The 16567-nt window shown below is 58.4% G+C and overlaps 1 protein-coding gene across 3 annotated transcripts in view; it reads right to left on the bottom strand.

Moving 5' to 3' along the window:
* DOT1L (DOT1 like histone lysine methyltransferase) overlaps window positions 1-16567 on the bottom strand; it is a 60742-nt gene that overhangs the window by 26484 nt on the left and 17691 nt on the right. For all 3 annotated transcript variants that reach the window (XM_042977638.1, XM_042977637.1, XM_042977639.1), the window contains exons 3-7: window positions 8830-8904; window positions 6756-6819; window positions 5158-5386; window positions 4248-4342; window positions 3828-3890 (exon numbers count right to left, since the gene is read on the bottom strand). In XM_042977638.1, the coding sequence (XP_042833572.1) occupies window positions 3828-3890; window positions 4248-4342; window positions 5158-5386; window positions 6756-6819; window positions 8830-8904 (526 nt within the window). The remainder of the gene's footprint in view (window positions 1-3827; window positions 3891-4247; window positions 4343-5157; window positions 5387-6755; window positions 6820-8829; window positions 8905-16567) is intronic.

The raw sequence follows: 16567 nt of genomic DNA, 5'->3' as shown, positions 1-16567 counted from the left end.
GGGGGCCCCGGGGGCTGGACAGAGCACCTCCCAGGCGGAAGGGACGGAGGGGGTGCCCTGAGGTCAGACAGATGCGCAGACAGAAGCCAAGCAGAAGGGTGGGGGGGAGCGGCTCTGACAGGAGGGCTGCATGGGGGGGTCAGGGGGGCCCGGCGCCTGGCAGCTGCTGGGCTGCAGGACGGGGGTGGGGGGTGGGGGTGGGGGTGCCGAGGCTGGCAGGGTGAACCCTGGCTGGGCGGCGCCTCTGTGGTGGCGGGAGGGGGACCGAGGCGGCCGCCCAGGGAGCCTTGGCCCGGAGAAGCACACTGGGCTATTTTTAGACTCCCACTGGCTTTGTTTCCTCTTCAGTCCGTAAGTAACGGGAGCGGGGCTCCGTCCGCCAACCAGGACGCCTGGTCGAAGCCACAGAAAGCTGGCAGGCTGGCCTCGCCAGACCCAGGACACAAGTTCCCGCCAGATCTGGGCGCTCACGGTCGGCACAAATCCACCACACCCTGCTGGAGCTGGGCCGCGTGGAGGCCGGCAACAGAACGCCAGGGGCACGGCCAGCCGCTCGTCCACGCACCACTCCGAGGCCGTGCCCCAGCGTCCTTCCAGCCAAATCCCATTCCCAGCCCCTTCGCTGGGGCCCCGACAGGGCTGACGAGTGCGGGAGGAACGAGAGCCCCTCCTGTGTGCCAACCACCGCGCCACAAGGCCCTGACGCGCCACCGACTCTGGATGGGGACGGGAGGAAGCGGAGAGGGGAGGTGGGGGGAGCGGAGGCCCGCCCGGGGTGCGCAGCGCCCCCAGCCTCACCCCTGTCTCTTACTCCAGCCGTGAGGAACACGCCAGAGGCTAAAACCAGGCTCCGGACAGAGTGCCGGAGGCCGTGCACGGATCAACGCCAGCCGTTTCTGGGAAATCTCGGAACCTTCACGCTGTGGGCTGCAGCTGCCTGACCCCGTCACCAGAAACAGGAAGCGTTTGAAAACTTGAAAAGCTAGGGCACCCGGTAGCTCGGTCAATGAGCGTCCGACTCTCGGTTTTGGCTCAGGTCACGATCCCAGGGTCGTGGGACGGAGCCCCGGGTCAGGCTGAGCGCAGAGCCTCCTTAAGATGCTCTCTCCCTCTGTCCCTCTCCCCTGTTCGCGTTCCAAGCTAAAATTTTAAGACACAAAAATGAAATAAAACAATTTAGGAAGTCACAGCTTTAGGAAAACGATAAGCCATTTGGGAACACAGCCAGCGTTAACAGCAGATACGGGGACCGTGCGGGAAGAAGTTCCCTGGAAACAGACCCACTGGACCCACCGCGCACTCAGCCCGGATAGCAAACACCAGGGGACCTCAGACACAGGGGCACAGGAGGAAGGCTGGACTGCTCGCCTTTCACGGAGGGGAGAAAACTCCGGAAGAAATCCCACCGGGAGACAGGATGGGCAAGTCCTGGCCCAAAAGGAGCAGAAGGGCACCTCCCCACTACGAGGCCGGCCTCACCCTGACACCAGAACCAAAGATGTTCCACAGGAAGGAAAATGGGTCGATATCTCTCAAGCACACGGGAGCGCCCCGGAAACCCGACACAGCGTGTGGAAACGACCGCGCGCCACGACCAAGTGGGATCCGCCCTGGCGGGAGGGCTGGCTCCGCTCACCACGTCAACGGGCCAAAGAAAGAGCACAGGCTCACGCCAGACGCACAGAGGGCCTCCATGACGAAGCCTCTCGACAAAATAAGGCAGAGGAGAACCACGTCAGCTTGATAAAGGGCGCCCACGGGACACCTGCAAACGCACATCGTCTCCACGGTGAGGAACCCGAAGCTTTCCCGATACCATCAGGACCAGGGCAAGGGGGCCGCTCTCTCTTCGTGACAGCGTCCTGCACACGTCTGCCGCCACGCTGGCGTGCCCAGCAAGACAGACCTACGGGACGCAGGTTGAGAAGGAAGGCGTAAAACCGCCTGTGTTCACAGACGACAGGATCCAAAGAATCCAGAGAACAAACCAACAAACAAACCTGGAACTAACCAGCCGTTACGGCAACAGTCACGGAGTAAGGGTATTGCTGCCCGCGAACAAACCACACACAAAGGTCAGCTGCCTTCCTATCAACGGGCAACGAACAAGTGGAACCGGAGGCTAAAAAGACCTTCACATAAGCACCGAGACAGACAGACTCAGGCATCACCTTAACGGAACGTGTAGGACGCCCGCACGAGGCTCAGTACAAGACCCTGGTGAACGACCTCAACGAAGAAGTCAGCAGACGGACGGAGAGTCCCCGTGTGAGGGCAGGAAATACCGTCAAGATGTTGGTTCCTCCCGACCCAACGTGCACATGCACACGCTCCCCCCGGCCCCGAGCCGGCGTGCTCTGTGACGGGCGCCCACAGACGGACTCCCGGGTTTATCTGGACAAGGCAAAGACAAGCGTCACGTCACGGGACAGCCGGGCGCTGCGGGGGCGCAGACGCAGTCCAGAGCCACGGGAACGCGGACGGCACGGGCTGGTGAGGGAGGCGGACAGCGGGACAGGACGGACGGCCAGAAACACGCAACTGGCGTGCGACACGCCTCACGGGCAGAGCGCCGGGGCGAGGGCAGACTGCAAGGACGGGGCCCGCGTGCCCGGAAAGGATCCGGGAGCCGACCTCACACCTCACAGCTCTACACGTCAAGCACGGAACACGGAACTCCCCAGAACGCCCAGAAGGTACCGAGGAGCAGGGGTGGGTGACCTTGGTTTGGGGAGTGCCTTTCCCACGCTGCAGCAGAGGCACGAGCGGGAAAGCGGCAGCTGTCAGGCGGTGCTAAGGGAGAGGGAGCCTCCCCGCCTCCAGCCCCCACCACGCCCCAGCCTGTCATCTCGTGACCAATCCTCACTCCCTAACACGAGCAGCTCAAAGCCCACGCCCCACGACGGCCCGCTTGGGGCCGGTGACTACGGAGAGGGAAAGAAGTGAACACGAACGGAGGGGCAACGGGGCCCCCACCGCAGAGCCAAGTGGACCTCAGCGATCGGGGCCTCGACCTCTGGGTACGTGCAGGCGATGACCTGGGATGAGAGGAGGAGTCAAAGATGCGGTTTAGACACACTCCGTCTGGGCCATCCCCGCGGCAGCCCGGTGCGGGGAGACTACAGGGCAGCGGTGTGTCCACGGCAAGAGAGAGAGTGACGGACGGAGTCACGGGCCCAGACACACATTTCGAGGTGTGATGCAGGTGCCCGGGCGGAGGCAGACGGAGGCCAGGGGCCTCGAACCCTGGCCAAGGAGCCTGGGCATCGACAGGCGGGGCCGAGCAACGGAGGCCGAGGGGCGGCAGCCGGGAGAGCCGGGGGCGCGTGCGGCCCCAAAGCCGAGCCTTGCCAGGAGGGACTCACGGGCGGGGTCACGTACCGCCACGAAGGCAAGGAGAAGGTGCCCCAGAGCGGGCCAGCGGGCGAGGGAAGAGGCCGTCCCACCCACACCCCACGGCCCAGCCTCGCACCGCTGCCGGCACGGACACGTGCCCAACACCCAAGGAGGGCTCCCCGAGAGCCCGCAGGGGCCTGGAGACACACGCACGACGAACTCCGTTCAGCGGCCGGGGGAGAGGAGAGCCGCCCCCGTTCTCGGACGGCAGGCGCAGGGGCCGCAGCCCCCGGGCAGCCCAGAGGGGGTGGAAGAGACCGGAGAGGGAGGCGGCACTCCGGTGACGACACGCGCGCCCCACGCAGGGCCGGGACAGGCAGGGAGGGCGTCCCGTCCCGGGAGGGGAGAAGAACGGCGGGTCAAGGGGGAGGAAGAGGCACACAAATGGAGCTGGGTCGGTAGCCGCAGGGGCATGGAGCGATGGCACTCACTGTGTATTCTGCATGCTTTTTTCCATACCATTTCATCCACTTCCTGAACTCTCGGTCCATGGTCTGCAAGGGAACGACCACACAGCCGTCAGCGGCTCCCCGTGGCCCCTTCCTACCCCCGCGAGACGAGCGGGGGGCCGCCCGTGGACCAGGCCTCAACACGACCCCTTTGACAAGCAGCCCCGGGACAGCCCGGGGCCTGCAGGGTCCACGGGTCCGGACCACACACCCTAAAGGGGTTTCCGAAGACAGAGGCGCTGCCCCAACCCCACTGGCCCCTCCCCGGGCAGCCGCCTCTGGAGGGCACGGGCCGCCCTGTGGGGAGCACACGGAGACCCGCCTTGTTCTGTCCTCTCTCTGTGCCCCGCAGGTCATGGCCAACAGGAGCCAGACCCTGCACCCTACTCCAGGGTCACTCACCTCCGCGTACTTGGCTGGGATGTCGGCTTTCTCCACGCCGTAGTGATGTTTGCAGTTGGTGGCCGCGGCCACCTGGAGCACGACCTGGCCCACTCCTTCAGAGACAAACACAGAGACAGAGAGACAGAGAGGAGGAGGGGGCGGGGGAGAGGGAGAGAGAAGGAGGGAGGAAGAGAAAGAGGGAGGGAAAAAGAGGGAGGAGAAGGAGGGAGAGAAAGAGAGGGAAAGAAAGAGAGGAAGAGAGAGAGATGAAGAGGGAGGGAGGGAGGGAGGGAGGGGGGAGAGAGAGGGAGGAAGGGAGGGAGAGGGAGGGGGAGGGAGCAAGAGGGAGGGAGGGGGAGAGAGAGGGAGACAGGGGGAAGGGAGAGGCGCTGTCACAGACGCGCGGCCCCTGGGTCAGAGGCGCGACCTACCCCTGGTGCTGCCCATGGGGATCAGCAGGCAGAGGCCACAGGCTCTCCCAAGTCACTGAGGACATTCTAGGGACACAGACCCTGAGCTGAGCCCCCACCCGCGGACGGGACGGCCGTCTCGCTCACACTGCCTCACACACACACACGCCACCGCACGGCCCCCGCGTCAGGACGCTGTTCTCCTGAGACCTAAGCGATCCGCGAGACACGGCTCCACGAGACGCGGGAGCACCCCGAAGGCTCCGGCCACCCGAGCCCACCCCCGTCGGCGCCACGGCGTGGCGGGGGCGGGCTCTGACCCAGGGCCCCGCGCACCAGAGACAGGCTCTCCGGACCGTGCGTCCCGACGAGTGGGCCGCACGCACGCAGGCCCAGCCGTCCAGGTCTCAAGAGGCCACGGGGGCTTGCCGCGAGGGGCTGCGGGCAGCAGGGGGTGGTGACCGAGCCACCCGCTCTGCCTCCGGGGGCCAGGGAGGCGGCGTGCTGCCCGCACTCACCGCTGCCCAGGTCCACAAACAGGTCGTCCTCGGTCATCTTGATCTCGTCGATCATCTGCGCGACCAGGTCAAAGGAGGTCTCCCCGTACACCTCCGGGGAGAAGGGCTCGTAGTTGTTGAGCTTCTCGGGGTCCGTCACCGAGTGGTTATACACCTGCTGCAGGATGTGCCGCAGGAGCCCGTTGGACGGCCGGGTGTTCAGTTTCATGGGCTGAGTGGTCCCCTTCCACTAGGGCGTCAAAGGGAGCACGTCACGAGTGACCGTCCTCCCAGCACCGCGGACTCCACCCGAGCCGGCTAAAGGCTCACACGCATGTGTCCTCCTGGGCGCCACACCCCTCAGGAGACGACAGAGGCCGCTAGCCGTGTGGGCCCCGCAGCCCTGGCCTCAGAGCTCCGCCCTTACCCGAGAGCCTGGCTGGGCAGAGAAGTGGGCCGGGAGCCGCAAAAAGGGCTAGCGCCTTGTGGGCCCTTGTTAGGGCCCCATGGCCGGGACCTCTGCCTCGGGGACAGGAACTGGGCCCGGAGGGGCAGTGGGTCCTCTGACCCCTCACAGCCCACCCCCTTCCGACGCACAGCAGCTGCCCTTCAGCCACCTGCAGCCATGACTGGGGCACAGAGCACCCCCGAGGACCTACCCACCTAGAGACACAGGGCGGTCTGGAGCCAGGCCACCACTGCGCGGGGGACCGGAGGCCGCATGGCCCGGCCCAAACCTCAGGCCCCGCCTCCTGCCCAGGACAAAACTGAGGCAGTGGGGTGGGGGTGCCACACAGCTGACCCCAGAAAAACCTCTATGAGCCCCAGTCTCTTTGCACAGGAGGCCCGAGGCCTGACCATACTCGACTGACTCAGCATCCCCCTCCCCCATCACTGCTACTAACGGGGATGACTGCCCTGTCCCAGGCCCCGGTGCCACAGGGGGGTCAGCAGGCAGAGGCCACACACCCCACCACAGTGGGCTGTCACCCCACCACAGCCTCCCCCACAGCAAGGCTCCTGCCGGAGAGCCCCCACCCAGACCAAGAGCCCACGCTGTCCGGACAGCAGAACGTCCTTGGAAACAGGAGTGACGCGCTCTTTGGAACCGCCTCCGCAGCCTGGCCCGGCCCGGCTGTCTCTGTTCTTTGCCAGGTGAGGCCTCCTAAGGCCCCAGCATGGTGGGTGAGCAAAGCGAGGACAGAGCCTCAGGCCTCTCCCCAGTCAGAATGTCCTAGGAAGGCGGGGAGATGCTCACAACACTGCTGGCTGAGGGGCAGGAGAAGCCCCGGGAAGCTCCTCAGCGTGTCCGCCTGTCACAGTCTGCGGAGACGGGGCGCCAGCGGGAAGGTACGCGTGCACCCGGGCCTGGGGACGACCGCTGGGCACGCAGGGCCCGAGGACGCACCCCACCCCCGACAGCAGCTCCCCAGACCCAAGCCACATTCGTACGCCCCTGCAGACGCCTCTCAAGGAAGCCCACGCTCCAGGTGGCCTGCAGGCTCTGGGAGGCGTGTGGTTAAAACCACCCGGGGAGCGTGAGGGCAGCCGGGTCCGGGCAGCCCAGCACAGGCCCCAGGCAAGGAGCCGAGCGTGGGGGGAGGGCAGAGGCCACCTACCAGCTGGTGGATGCTGTCGATGGCGCGGTTGTACTTATCACAGAGCCTCTGCATGCTCTCGAAGCTGGAAGGCAAGGGAAAGGCTCCGGTCACGCAGGAGCTCGGAAAGAGCCTGGGGGCCCAGCCGGCCTCTCGGGAGGGACAGCCCACGGCCAGGCAGAGCCAGCCCGCCCCCCGGTGGGCAGGCGGAGGACTCGGGCCCCCAGGAGAACCGCGCGTGGGCGACGAGGCCGAGCCAACAGTCTGGGGCTGAGACAGTCTTGAGCCACGTGCCGCGTGCTTGGGGCGGCCTGCGGAGGCCGAGGCTCCCGGGTCAAACCCAAGGTCAACGGCGCGCCCAGCAGGCGTTAAGTGAGGAGGTGAGGAGCCCTGCACAGACTTCACGTCGCGCTGTGGGCAGGACCCGGGTCGGCCGTCGCTGCCCCCGGGGCCGGACAGCAGTCCCATCTGACCTGCCAGCAGGACCCACTGCCCCACCGGGCTGTGCACCGGCCCCACACGGTCTTCCTTCCCTGGCCGGAAACAGCCCCCGCCTCAGCCCTAACTTGATGGGTTTGGGGACCACCCGGCGGCAGCAAGGGCCCCCTGACTCTCCTGGGCACCGCCCAACACCGGCCTCTGCAGAAAGCTTCCAGCACTTTCCAAGACATAGGTAGCACGTGTTAGATGCCTAAGGACAACCGGGCTGGGAGTCTGTCGTTGAGACTAGACTCTCCCAAACCTTCAAGTATGACTTTCAGTGAAATCCTCTAACCCAGGAGCCGCCCCCACCCCCCACCCAGGGCTGACTCTGCCTCCAGGGGACACTGCGTGACATCTGCGGATGCTCCCGGCATCGACAGGGTGGGGCCAGGGACGCTGCTCAGCCTGCGACAGGGCCCGGGACGCCCCACAGAGGACGAGACCCGCTTGGTGTCAGCGGTGCGGAGGGGACGTGCTCCAAGCGTCTGCCCCAAACCGGAGGGGGAGTCAGCGGCTCTTCCTACAACACCCACAAAACGCACACAGAGCAAGGAGGCTTCCCGCCCCGAGCAGGACACCAGGAGCCTGGGAGAGGAGCCTCCACACCCAGGGCACGGGAAGCGATGGCCGCACCGTGTACACCCCGGGCTTCCTGCCCCAGGCCTCCCTGCGTCTTCACCGACCGCCTGCCCCTCATCCTCGGCCGCGCCCCAGACCGGCCCCCCAGTGTCCACTCGCAATCTTTCCTAAGCCACCTGGACACGGAAGGGAAAACCACCTTGAAGGAAAACCATCCTTAAAAACCCTGGCCGGGCACAGAGCAAATGCCTACTGTCCAAGGGTCAGCGCCCGTCCGCACCCTCGCCCTGGGATCGGGAGGGGCGCACCCCAGTCCTCGGCCGGGCCCCTGCTGCCAGAGCCCAGGGCCTGAGCGCTCGGGACGACGGAGGGTGAGCACAGCCCCTTCCTTGCTTCTCAAATGCTGAGCTGATCAGGGAACGGGGTATGGGGCCAGGGCTGGCTCAGGCTGGAAGAGTGAGGCCAGGTCAACGACAGTGGGGTGCCGGGCCCCGCGAGGGGCTTCGGGGCTCCTCGGGGCCCAGCTATCGTGCCCGCAGGTGACCCAGTCCTCCGGACAGACTGCAGGCCGCTTTCAAGCCTGCCCAGAGCTGAAGCGGCAGGAGTGGGGAAGAAGAGAAACAAACAACTCCAGGCAGGCATTCCAGAGCCGGCCCCGCCCTTCCCCACCCACAGGACTCTCCCCATCCGGATGTGCCCGCGGGGAAACTGCCAGAAGCTGCCAGAGGGTGAACCCCAGAGACCCTGCCTGGAGCCAGGCCGGCACCCGAGACCGGGGAGGCCCGTGCTGAGGCGCCGCCGGCGGTGGCCGCAGAGAAGGCAGCGCCCGCCAGCCGGGGCCGGCCCCGCTCACGGCAGGGGCAGCGCCCGCAACGCGCCCCTCCCAATCGCGTCCTCCGGTGTCTGATCAACGTTTCCCGCCAACAAAACCTCACGGAGGCGCCAGCCAACCCTGACAGGGAGTCTCAGACCAGAGAAGAGCCAGTCTGCGCCCCGCGCAGGCGGGCGGACCGCTCGGCAGAGCTCGGCTCACCTTTTGGTGTCGTAGTCGATTAAAACGTAGTTCTCCATAGCGAGCTTGAGGTCCGGGATCTCTTCGCAGACCCACCTGAAACACAAGTGTAGACACAGCGGTGAAGAGTGTTACCATTGTCTATTTTCCACTCTCAACAGTCTTAAACACGGTTTACTCCCGAATACTGAAGACAAAAACAAGAACAAATTCTCATTACCGAACTCAAAATGCACAAAAGGAAAGGGAGGCATCACTTCAGAACAAATCGCGTAACGTTAAGGACGAGGTTGTGACACACATGCTTCTGTGGCTTCAGTCGGTGTCGCCTACGGGGGGGGGGGGGGGTGGTAACTGGGCTCACTCGCGACGGAGCCTGGAAGCGGGCCTGCTCAGGTCAGAGCTTGAAAAGCAGCGGGTGGACTGAGGGTTAAAGGCAACTATTTTTCTCTTAAGTTTGTTTATTTATTTTGAGAGAGAATGAGCGGGGTAGGAGCAGGAACAGAGAGAGAGAGGGACAGAGAGAATCCCAAGCAGGCTCCACGCCGACAGAGCAGGGCTCGACCTCATGAACCATGAGATCACGATCTGAGCGGACATCCAGAGTCAGACTGAGCCACCCAGAGGCCCCTAAAGGCAACTATTATCTCACAAGTTAACTGATCGCAAGACAAGGGGGTTTCTTCAACAAACAGGGGGAGCCTACAGATTAAAAGGGGCACAAAAATACGCCAACGAACCCTAAGATACGACCCTTGTTGAATCATGATGCAACGCTGACAGAAAGTCAAGGGAGAAGTCACTGCTGTAGACCTTACAAAACACGGACGTTATGATTTCAAACTGACGTGAAATGAACAAATTCCTTGAAACACACAAATAACCAAGACCTGACACGCGTAAGAACAAGTGACACCAATGAGGCTGGCCTTACCCCGGTGCCCAAACCAGAGGGAGACAAAGCCTCGTAAAGCAAACTCTGGGTAGAAAAAGGAAATCGACGGGCCAATTTCCCTCATGAAGGCAGACACAAAAATCCTCTACAGATATTAGCCGACAGGTTAGCAAGCCGTGTCAGTCAACTGAGCACCTGACTCCTGATCTCAGCTCAGGTCACCATCCCAGGGTCGTGGGCTCCAGCCCCGAATCGGGCTCCACAGTCAGCATGGAGCCCACTTGGGAGGGATCCATCCATTCTCTCTCTCTCCCTCTCTCTCCCCCCTCTGTCCCTCCCCACAAGACCCCCTCAGGCTCACAGTCCCCAGGGCCAGCGGGGCACGCCCGCCTCCAAGCATCAACTACCCTGTGCTCTCTCAGACCCAGGGAGCAACCTCTCCGTGGCGCAGTCCGTTCGGCAGCACACGTGGTTGATGTCAGGAGACCCGAGGGTACAGGAAGGTGTGCACCCTGCAGCGGCCACCAGACGGGCGGTGCGACACTGAGGACCCCAGAAGGGCAGGGACAGGTGAAAGACACTTCCCTCCAGTACTCAGTACAGACTCCGGCCAGCAGCACAGGGCAGGAAAAAAAAACAGCACAAAGACTAGAAACGCAACAACAAAACATCTCTATTCACAGGCACACAATTTAACACACAGACTAACCTAAGGAATTTACATAGGAACTTCTAGAACTCAGGTGGATTGAGCAAGGTCAGAAGACATGGGGTCAATGGGCAAAAATGAAGTCTATTTGCATATGTCAGCAACAAAGAATTTTGAAATGAATTTTTTTAATGCCGTTTAAAATACCAGTAAAAGCTAAATACCCAGGGATGATTGTTTTTTAATGTTTACTTATTTATTTTGAGAGAGAAAGAGCGTGAACTCATGAGCAGGGGAGGGGCAGAGAGGGAGAGTGTGTGCTCAGGAGGGGTAGAGAGACAGGGAGAGAGAGAATCCCACGGAGGCTCCAACCTGCCAGCACAGAGCCCGATGTGGGGCTCGAACTCACAACCCTGAGATCATGACCTGAGCTGAAATCAAGAGTCAGCCGCTTAACCGACTGAGCCACCCAGACGCCCCCCTCCCCCAGGAATAACTTTAATGAAAGATTTGTAAGACCTCCACACTGACAACTGTAAGACACTGCTGAGCAAACGTAAAGACGAGAAAAGGGAAACTCTGCTCACAGAAGACTCCACGTTGTTAAAATGGCCCTTCCCCCAAAACTGAACCGCCAACGCCAGAGTAGTGCCCAGTGCAAGCCCAGCAACTTTTGGAGAAGCGGACCACCTGGTTGTAAAATTGACACACAGGGCGCCTAGGGGGCTCAGTCAGTTAAGCGTCCAACCCTTGACTTCAGCTCAGGTCATGATCTCACGGATCACGGGTTCAAGCCCCGCGTCAGGCTCTGCGCTGACAGCATGGAGCCTGCTTGGGATTCTCTCTCCCTCCCTCTCTCTCCCTGCTCCTACCCTGCTTGCGTGCACTCTCCCTCTCTCTCTCTCTCTCTCAAAATAAATAAATAAACCTTAAAAAAAATCTGATACACTGAAAACGTCCACCAGTCAAGATGCCATTAAAACCACAAGCAGCTACACTATGTGTAATGAAGTATCTCACGAGGCACTCACAGCCAGAATATGTCAAGAATTCTCACAACTCAGCAAGGACAACGCAAACAACTCAATCTCAAAAAACAGCACTGGGGCGTCTGGGTGGCTCAGTCAGTTAGGTGTCCAACTCTGGCTCTGGTCATGATCTCATGGTTTGGGGTTTCAGGCCTGGCATGGGCCTCCCGACAGCTCAGAGCCTGGAGCCTTCTTCAAATTCTGTGTCTCCCTCTCTCTGCCCCTCCCCTGCCCAAGCTCTGTCTGTCTCTCTGTCTCTCTCTCTCTCAAAAATAAACATAAAAAGAGGCACCTGGGGGGCTCAGTCGGTTAAGCGTCCAACCGGCTCAGGTCATGATCTCACGGTTCGCGGGTTCGAGCCCCGCGTCGGGCTCTGTGCCGACAGCTCGGGGCCTGGAGCCTGCTTCGGATTCTGTGTCTCTCTCTCTCTCTGCTCCTCCCCTGCTCACACTCTATCTCTCTCTCAAAAAATAAACATTAAAAAAATTTTTAAAAAAACATTAAAAAGAAAAAAGGCAGCACAAACTCTTCTGTCATAAAAGAAACCAGGGGCGCCTGGGTGGCTCAGTCGGTTGAGCGTCTGACTTCGGCTCAGGTCATGATCTCGCGGTTCGTGAGTTCAAGTCCCTCACTGGGCTCTGTGCTGATGGCTCAGAGCCTGGAGCCTGCTTCGGATTCTGTGTCCTCTCTGCCCCTTCCCTGCTCATGCTCTGTCTCTCAAAAATGAATAAAGGTTAAAAAACCAATTTAAAAAAAAAAGAGAAAGAAACCAGAGCTCCTCAGAGATGTTGCTGATTCGAAGGTTTGGAACATGGGAGATTTCAGGTGACTCCAGAGCATCTGTGGTTCTAGAAAACAAGGATGTGCTCAGGAAGGCAGGGGGCATGCCAAAGGGACACGGGACGAACCGGAGAGCCCTCGGTGGCCAGCACAGGAACAATGTGAAACAAGGTTGTAACAGCAGGAGTGCATCACAGCTCATGGGATGAAACATGAAAACGGAGTTCTGATTAACAGCCGAGGAGAGGATGAGGCCTAGAACACAGCAGTCAGCAGTGGCGGCAGGTGAGGTCCACCTGTGGTGCGGAAGTCCAAGTGGAACCGCGATCTCTGCATAGTTCCCCAGGACCTCACCCGAGGTATGTATTAATTAGAAAGGGGGAAACGGTAACTACACCCCAGAGAAGCCTGGTGGACGCCACCTCAACCGGGTGGTCAAGCCTAACGTCACTCCACAGTAAGGCAGAATCAGAGGCCGGGTGCCTCTCGCGGCACTGAGGCTCTTACCAGGAATGGACGCTTTTTGTCACAACCGTTTTCCACACCTGTTCCACATTATTCAGAAGCAGGCCACAAATGTTACCAGTGGGTCCCTCACAAATACGTCAGCATTCCTCCTAAAAGTGACAGACTGTTTCTTTCAACATAACTACAATGCTGTGGGCGCACCTAGTAAAAACAACATCAGGAATAGTAAGGAATTTCCTCAAATTCATACAGCGCATCTGTGAAAAACCTACAGCTTACGTCATCTCCGTGAGGAAAGGCTGAAGGGCCTAGTCACCTCAATAAGACCAAGAAAAAGAGATAAAATCGTGAAGACTGAAAGGAAGAAGTAAAACTGTCCCTACTCAGAGATGATATAATTATTTCTTACAGCAAATCCTAATAAATCTACCAATCAAGTACCAGAATCAATAAATTTAGCAAAAGATCATGGTTAATGTATGAAAATCAATTGTGTTCTTTCTTATGAGCAGCAGATAACTGGAAAATAAAATTTAACACAGAATCCCATTTACAGTGGTGCCCAAAGCTTAACTGCCTGAGAACAAATCTAACAAAAGGTGTCCACGACCCCACACTAAAATAACAGAGGGCTGTTAGAGAAACACGGAAAGACCTAAGTAAGTAGAAAGATATACCATGTTCATGGATTGAAAGACCCAATACTGGAAAATGCAACAGCAAATCTTTCCAAACGACCTATCGATTCAATGCAATTCCTAACAAAACTATGCAAAAACCAACAAGCTGATTCTAAAATTTATATGGAAATGTGGGGCACCTGGGTGGCTCAGTCGGTTACGTGTCCAACTCTTGACTTTGGCTCAGGTCATGATTTCACGGTTCGTGAGTTCGAGCCCCACGTCGGGCTCCGTGCTGATTCTGCTTGGGATTCTGTCTCTCCCTCTCTCTCTAACCCCTCTCCCACTTACTCTCTCAAATAAATGAAAACAAACTTTAAGATAAAATGTACATGGAAATGCAAAGGAGGTAGAATAACCAAAACAATGTTTTAAAAGAAGACAAAGAGAGAAATTACTCCACCCACTTCCAACACTTACTATACAGCTAAGTAACCAAGGTCTTCTTTGGCCAAAGGACACACATGGGGGTCAGTGAAACAGAACCAAGTCTATAAATAAACCAACTCCTACACTGTCAACTGACTTTTGCAAAGGCGACAAGGGTATTTCATAGAGAAAGGACAGTGTCATTAACAATGGTGCTGGAACCAGTGGACATCCACATGCAAAATAATAAACTTTCAACTCATACACTGTACCACATGTAAAAATTCCCTCAAGATGGATGAAAAGATTTAAAAAGAAAACCTAAACTGTAAAACTTCTAGAAAACATACAAGAAAGCCCTTGTGAGCTCAAGGGCAAATATTTAGGCAATATTTAGGCAAATATTTCTTAAGAGGCAAAAAACACAACTTATGAAAGAAAAATGTGAACAAGTCGAACTTTTATTAAAAATTAAGCTATTGGGGAGCCTGGGTGGCTCAGTCAGTCGGTTAAGTGTCCAACTTAAGCTCAGGTCATGATCTCGCGGTCCTGAGTTCGAGCCCTGCGTCGGGCTCTGTGCTGACTGCTCAGAGCCTGGAGCCTACTTCGGATTCTCTGTCTCTATCTCACACTCTGTCTCTATCTCAAGGTGAATACATGTTAAAAAAAATATATATATGTTTTTTAAAAAGAATGCTCAAAATTCAATAGTGAGAAAAAAATCAGTTCTTAAAAATGGGCAAAAGACGAACATTATTAGTTATTAGGAAAATGCAAATTGAAACCACAATGAGGGGCACCTGAGTGGCTCAGTTGGTTAAGCATCCAACTCTTGGTTTCAGCTCAGGTCATGATCTCACGGTACGTGGGTTCAAGCCCCATGTCAGGCTCTGTGCTGACAGTGTGGAGCCTGCTTGGGATTCTCTGTCTCCCTCTCTCTCTCTGCCCCTCTCCTGCTTGAGCTCTGTCTAAATAAACAAACACTGAAACACACACACACACACACACACACACACACACACACAATAAAGTACCACTACACAGCTCAAATCAGAAACTGCAAAACCAACCCACAGCAACACCACATGCTGTGCACTGGGGGCTACACAGAGGTTCCTGAGCTGGTGGTGTGGGTGCAAAGCAGGCGGATCCCTTTGGAAAACACCTCGGCAGTTCCTCTTCGAGAAAGTTGTCATAAAACCCGGTAACCCCACTCCCGGGTATTTGCCCAAAAGAACCAAGACACGTCCACACGAGACCCCCATGTGGATGTTCACAGTGGCTTTGTTCATAATCACCAGAGTCCAACAGGACCCGAACGCAGTCGTCAACAAACTGCGGTCTATCCTCCGAGGGAAAACCCCTCGGAAACAAAGAGGAAACACGACCACCTGAAAATCGTGTGCTGAAAGGAGTCAGGAGAAAACAACAGCACTACTGACCAAGTCCATGTACGTAAAATTCTACGACACGCAAAGTAACCTGCAGAGGCAGAACGCAGCTCAGGGCTGCCTGGGGACAGCGGTGGGGGGACGCAGGTCAGAGGACACGAGGGAGCCCGCACAGGCGACGGAGATGCCCGCTCCCGAGGCTGCCTTGGGCATGCGTGGACACGTCCACGCCCGTCAGACCGTGTACCTTACTTGTGTGTGGCTCTCGTACGCCCACTATATTCCAAATTTTTATAATTCTCCTAATCTTTCTTTCAACGTTTATTTTTGAGCGAATACGAGTGGGGGAGGGACAGAGAGACAGGGGAACAGAGGATCAGAAGTGGGCTCCGTGCTCACAGCGGTGAGCCCGACATGGAGCTCGAACTCAAGAACCACGAGACCGTGACCTGAGCGGAAGCGGGAACCCCGACCGACTGAGCCCCCCCAGGCGCCCCGCAACTGCGCTTTTAAAACATGCAACTACGGGAAGGACTAGAAGTGTGTGCAGGTACAGATGACACTTAGGTGGCGATGAGCTGGTCGCTGTCAGGCTGGGTGACGGGAACCTGGGTTCAGCATGCCCTCTGTCTACCTCCGTATCTGCTGGACATTCCCCACCGCACCAAGTAACGTAAGAGAAAGAACACTGAAGTAACTGACCATCTTGCCAACGGACAGAACGGGTCTGCAGGGACAGCAAGGAAGAAGGTGAAGCCGTTTTGAGAGCCCGATGTGAGGCTCCCGCAGAATGGCCTCAGGAGGGGACGAGGCCACAGGGGACTGCGGACAGAGGGCTGGCTCCAAGGCCGCAGAGCCGATGCTGAGCCCCAGCACCAGGGACAAGTGACCAGCCCTACACACGAGAAACGGCTTCCAGCCCACCTGACTCACAGCCGCTGTGTTAAGCACCACACTCCCACTTCCTAACCAGCAGACTTTTTAAAAAATAACATAAATCAGGGGCGCCTGGGGGGCTCAGTCAGTCGAGCGTCCGACTTCGGCTCGGGTCGTGATCTCACGGCTCGTGAGTTCGGGCCCCACGTCGGGCTCCGTGCTGACAGCTCGGAGCCTGGAGCCCGCTTCGGATTCTGTGTCTCCCTCTCTCTCTGCCCCTCCTCCGCTCATGCTCTGTCTCTCTCTGTCTCAAAAATAAATAAACATTAAAAAATTTTTTTTAATAACATAAATCAAACTAAGCCAACCAGTTAACGCTACTGACTGGTTTCAGGCCCACCCTACAAGATCTGCACAGATTATTTCACTTAAAATTGCAAACACTCTTGCAAGGAGACTCGGCTTGGCCTCAGGAGCAAACCAAACGGGCTCAGGCAGCCGGAGCGCCGGGGGTTCGGTGGCCCCGCCAGGCGGCAGGGAAAGCACTCCCATCACAGCCGGACCTCACGTCCTGGCTTTCTCACCAGCCCAGTCCTGCCAGCAGCCTCGGCAGGTTCATGTAG

This window comes from Panthera tigris, chromosome A2, assembly GCF_018350195.1.
Source record: "Panthera tigris isolate Pti1 chromosome A2, P.tigris_Pti1_mat1.1, whole genome shotgun sequence".
Classification (NCBI taxonomy): domain Eukaryota; kingdom Metazoa; phylum Chordata; class Mammalia; order Carnivora; family Felidae; genus Panthera; species Panthera tigris.
Note: the sequence above shows the minus strand (reverse complement) of the source record. Positions and strands in the feature narration are given on the sequence as shown.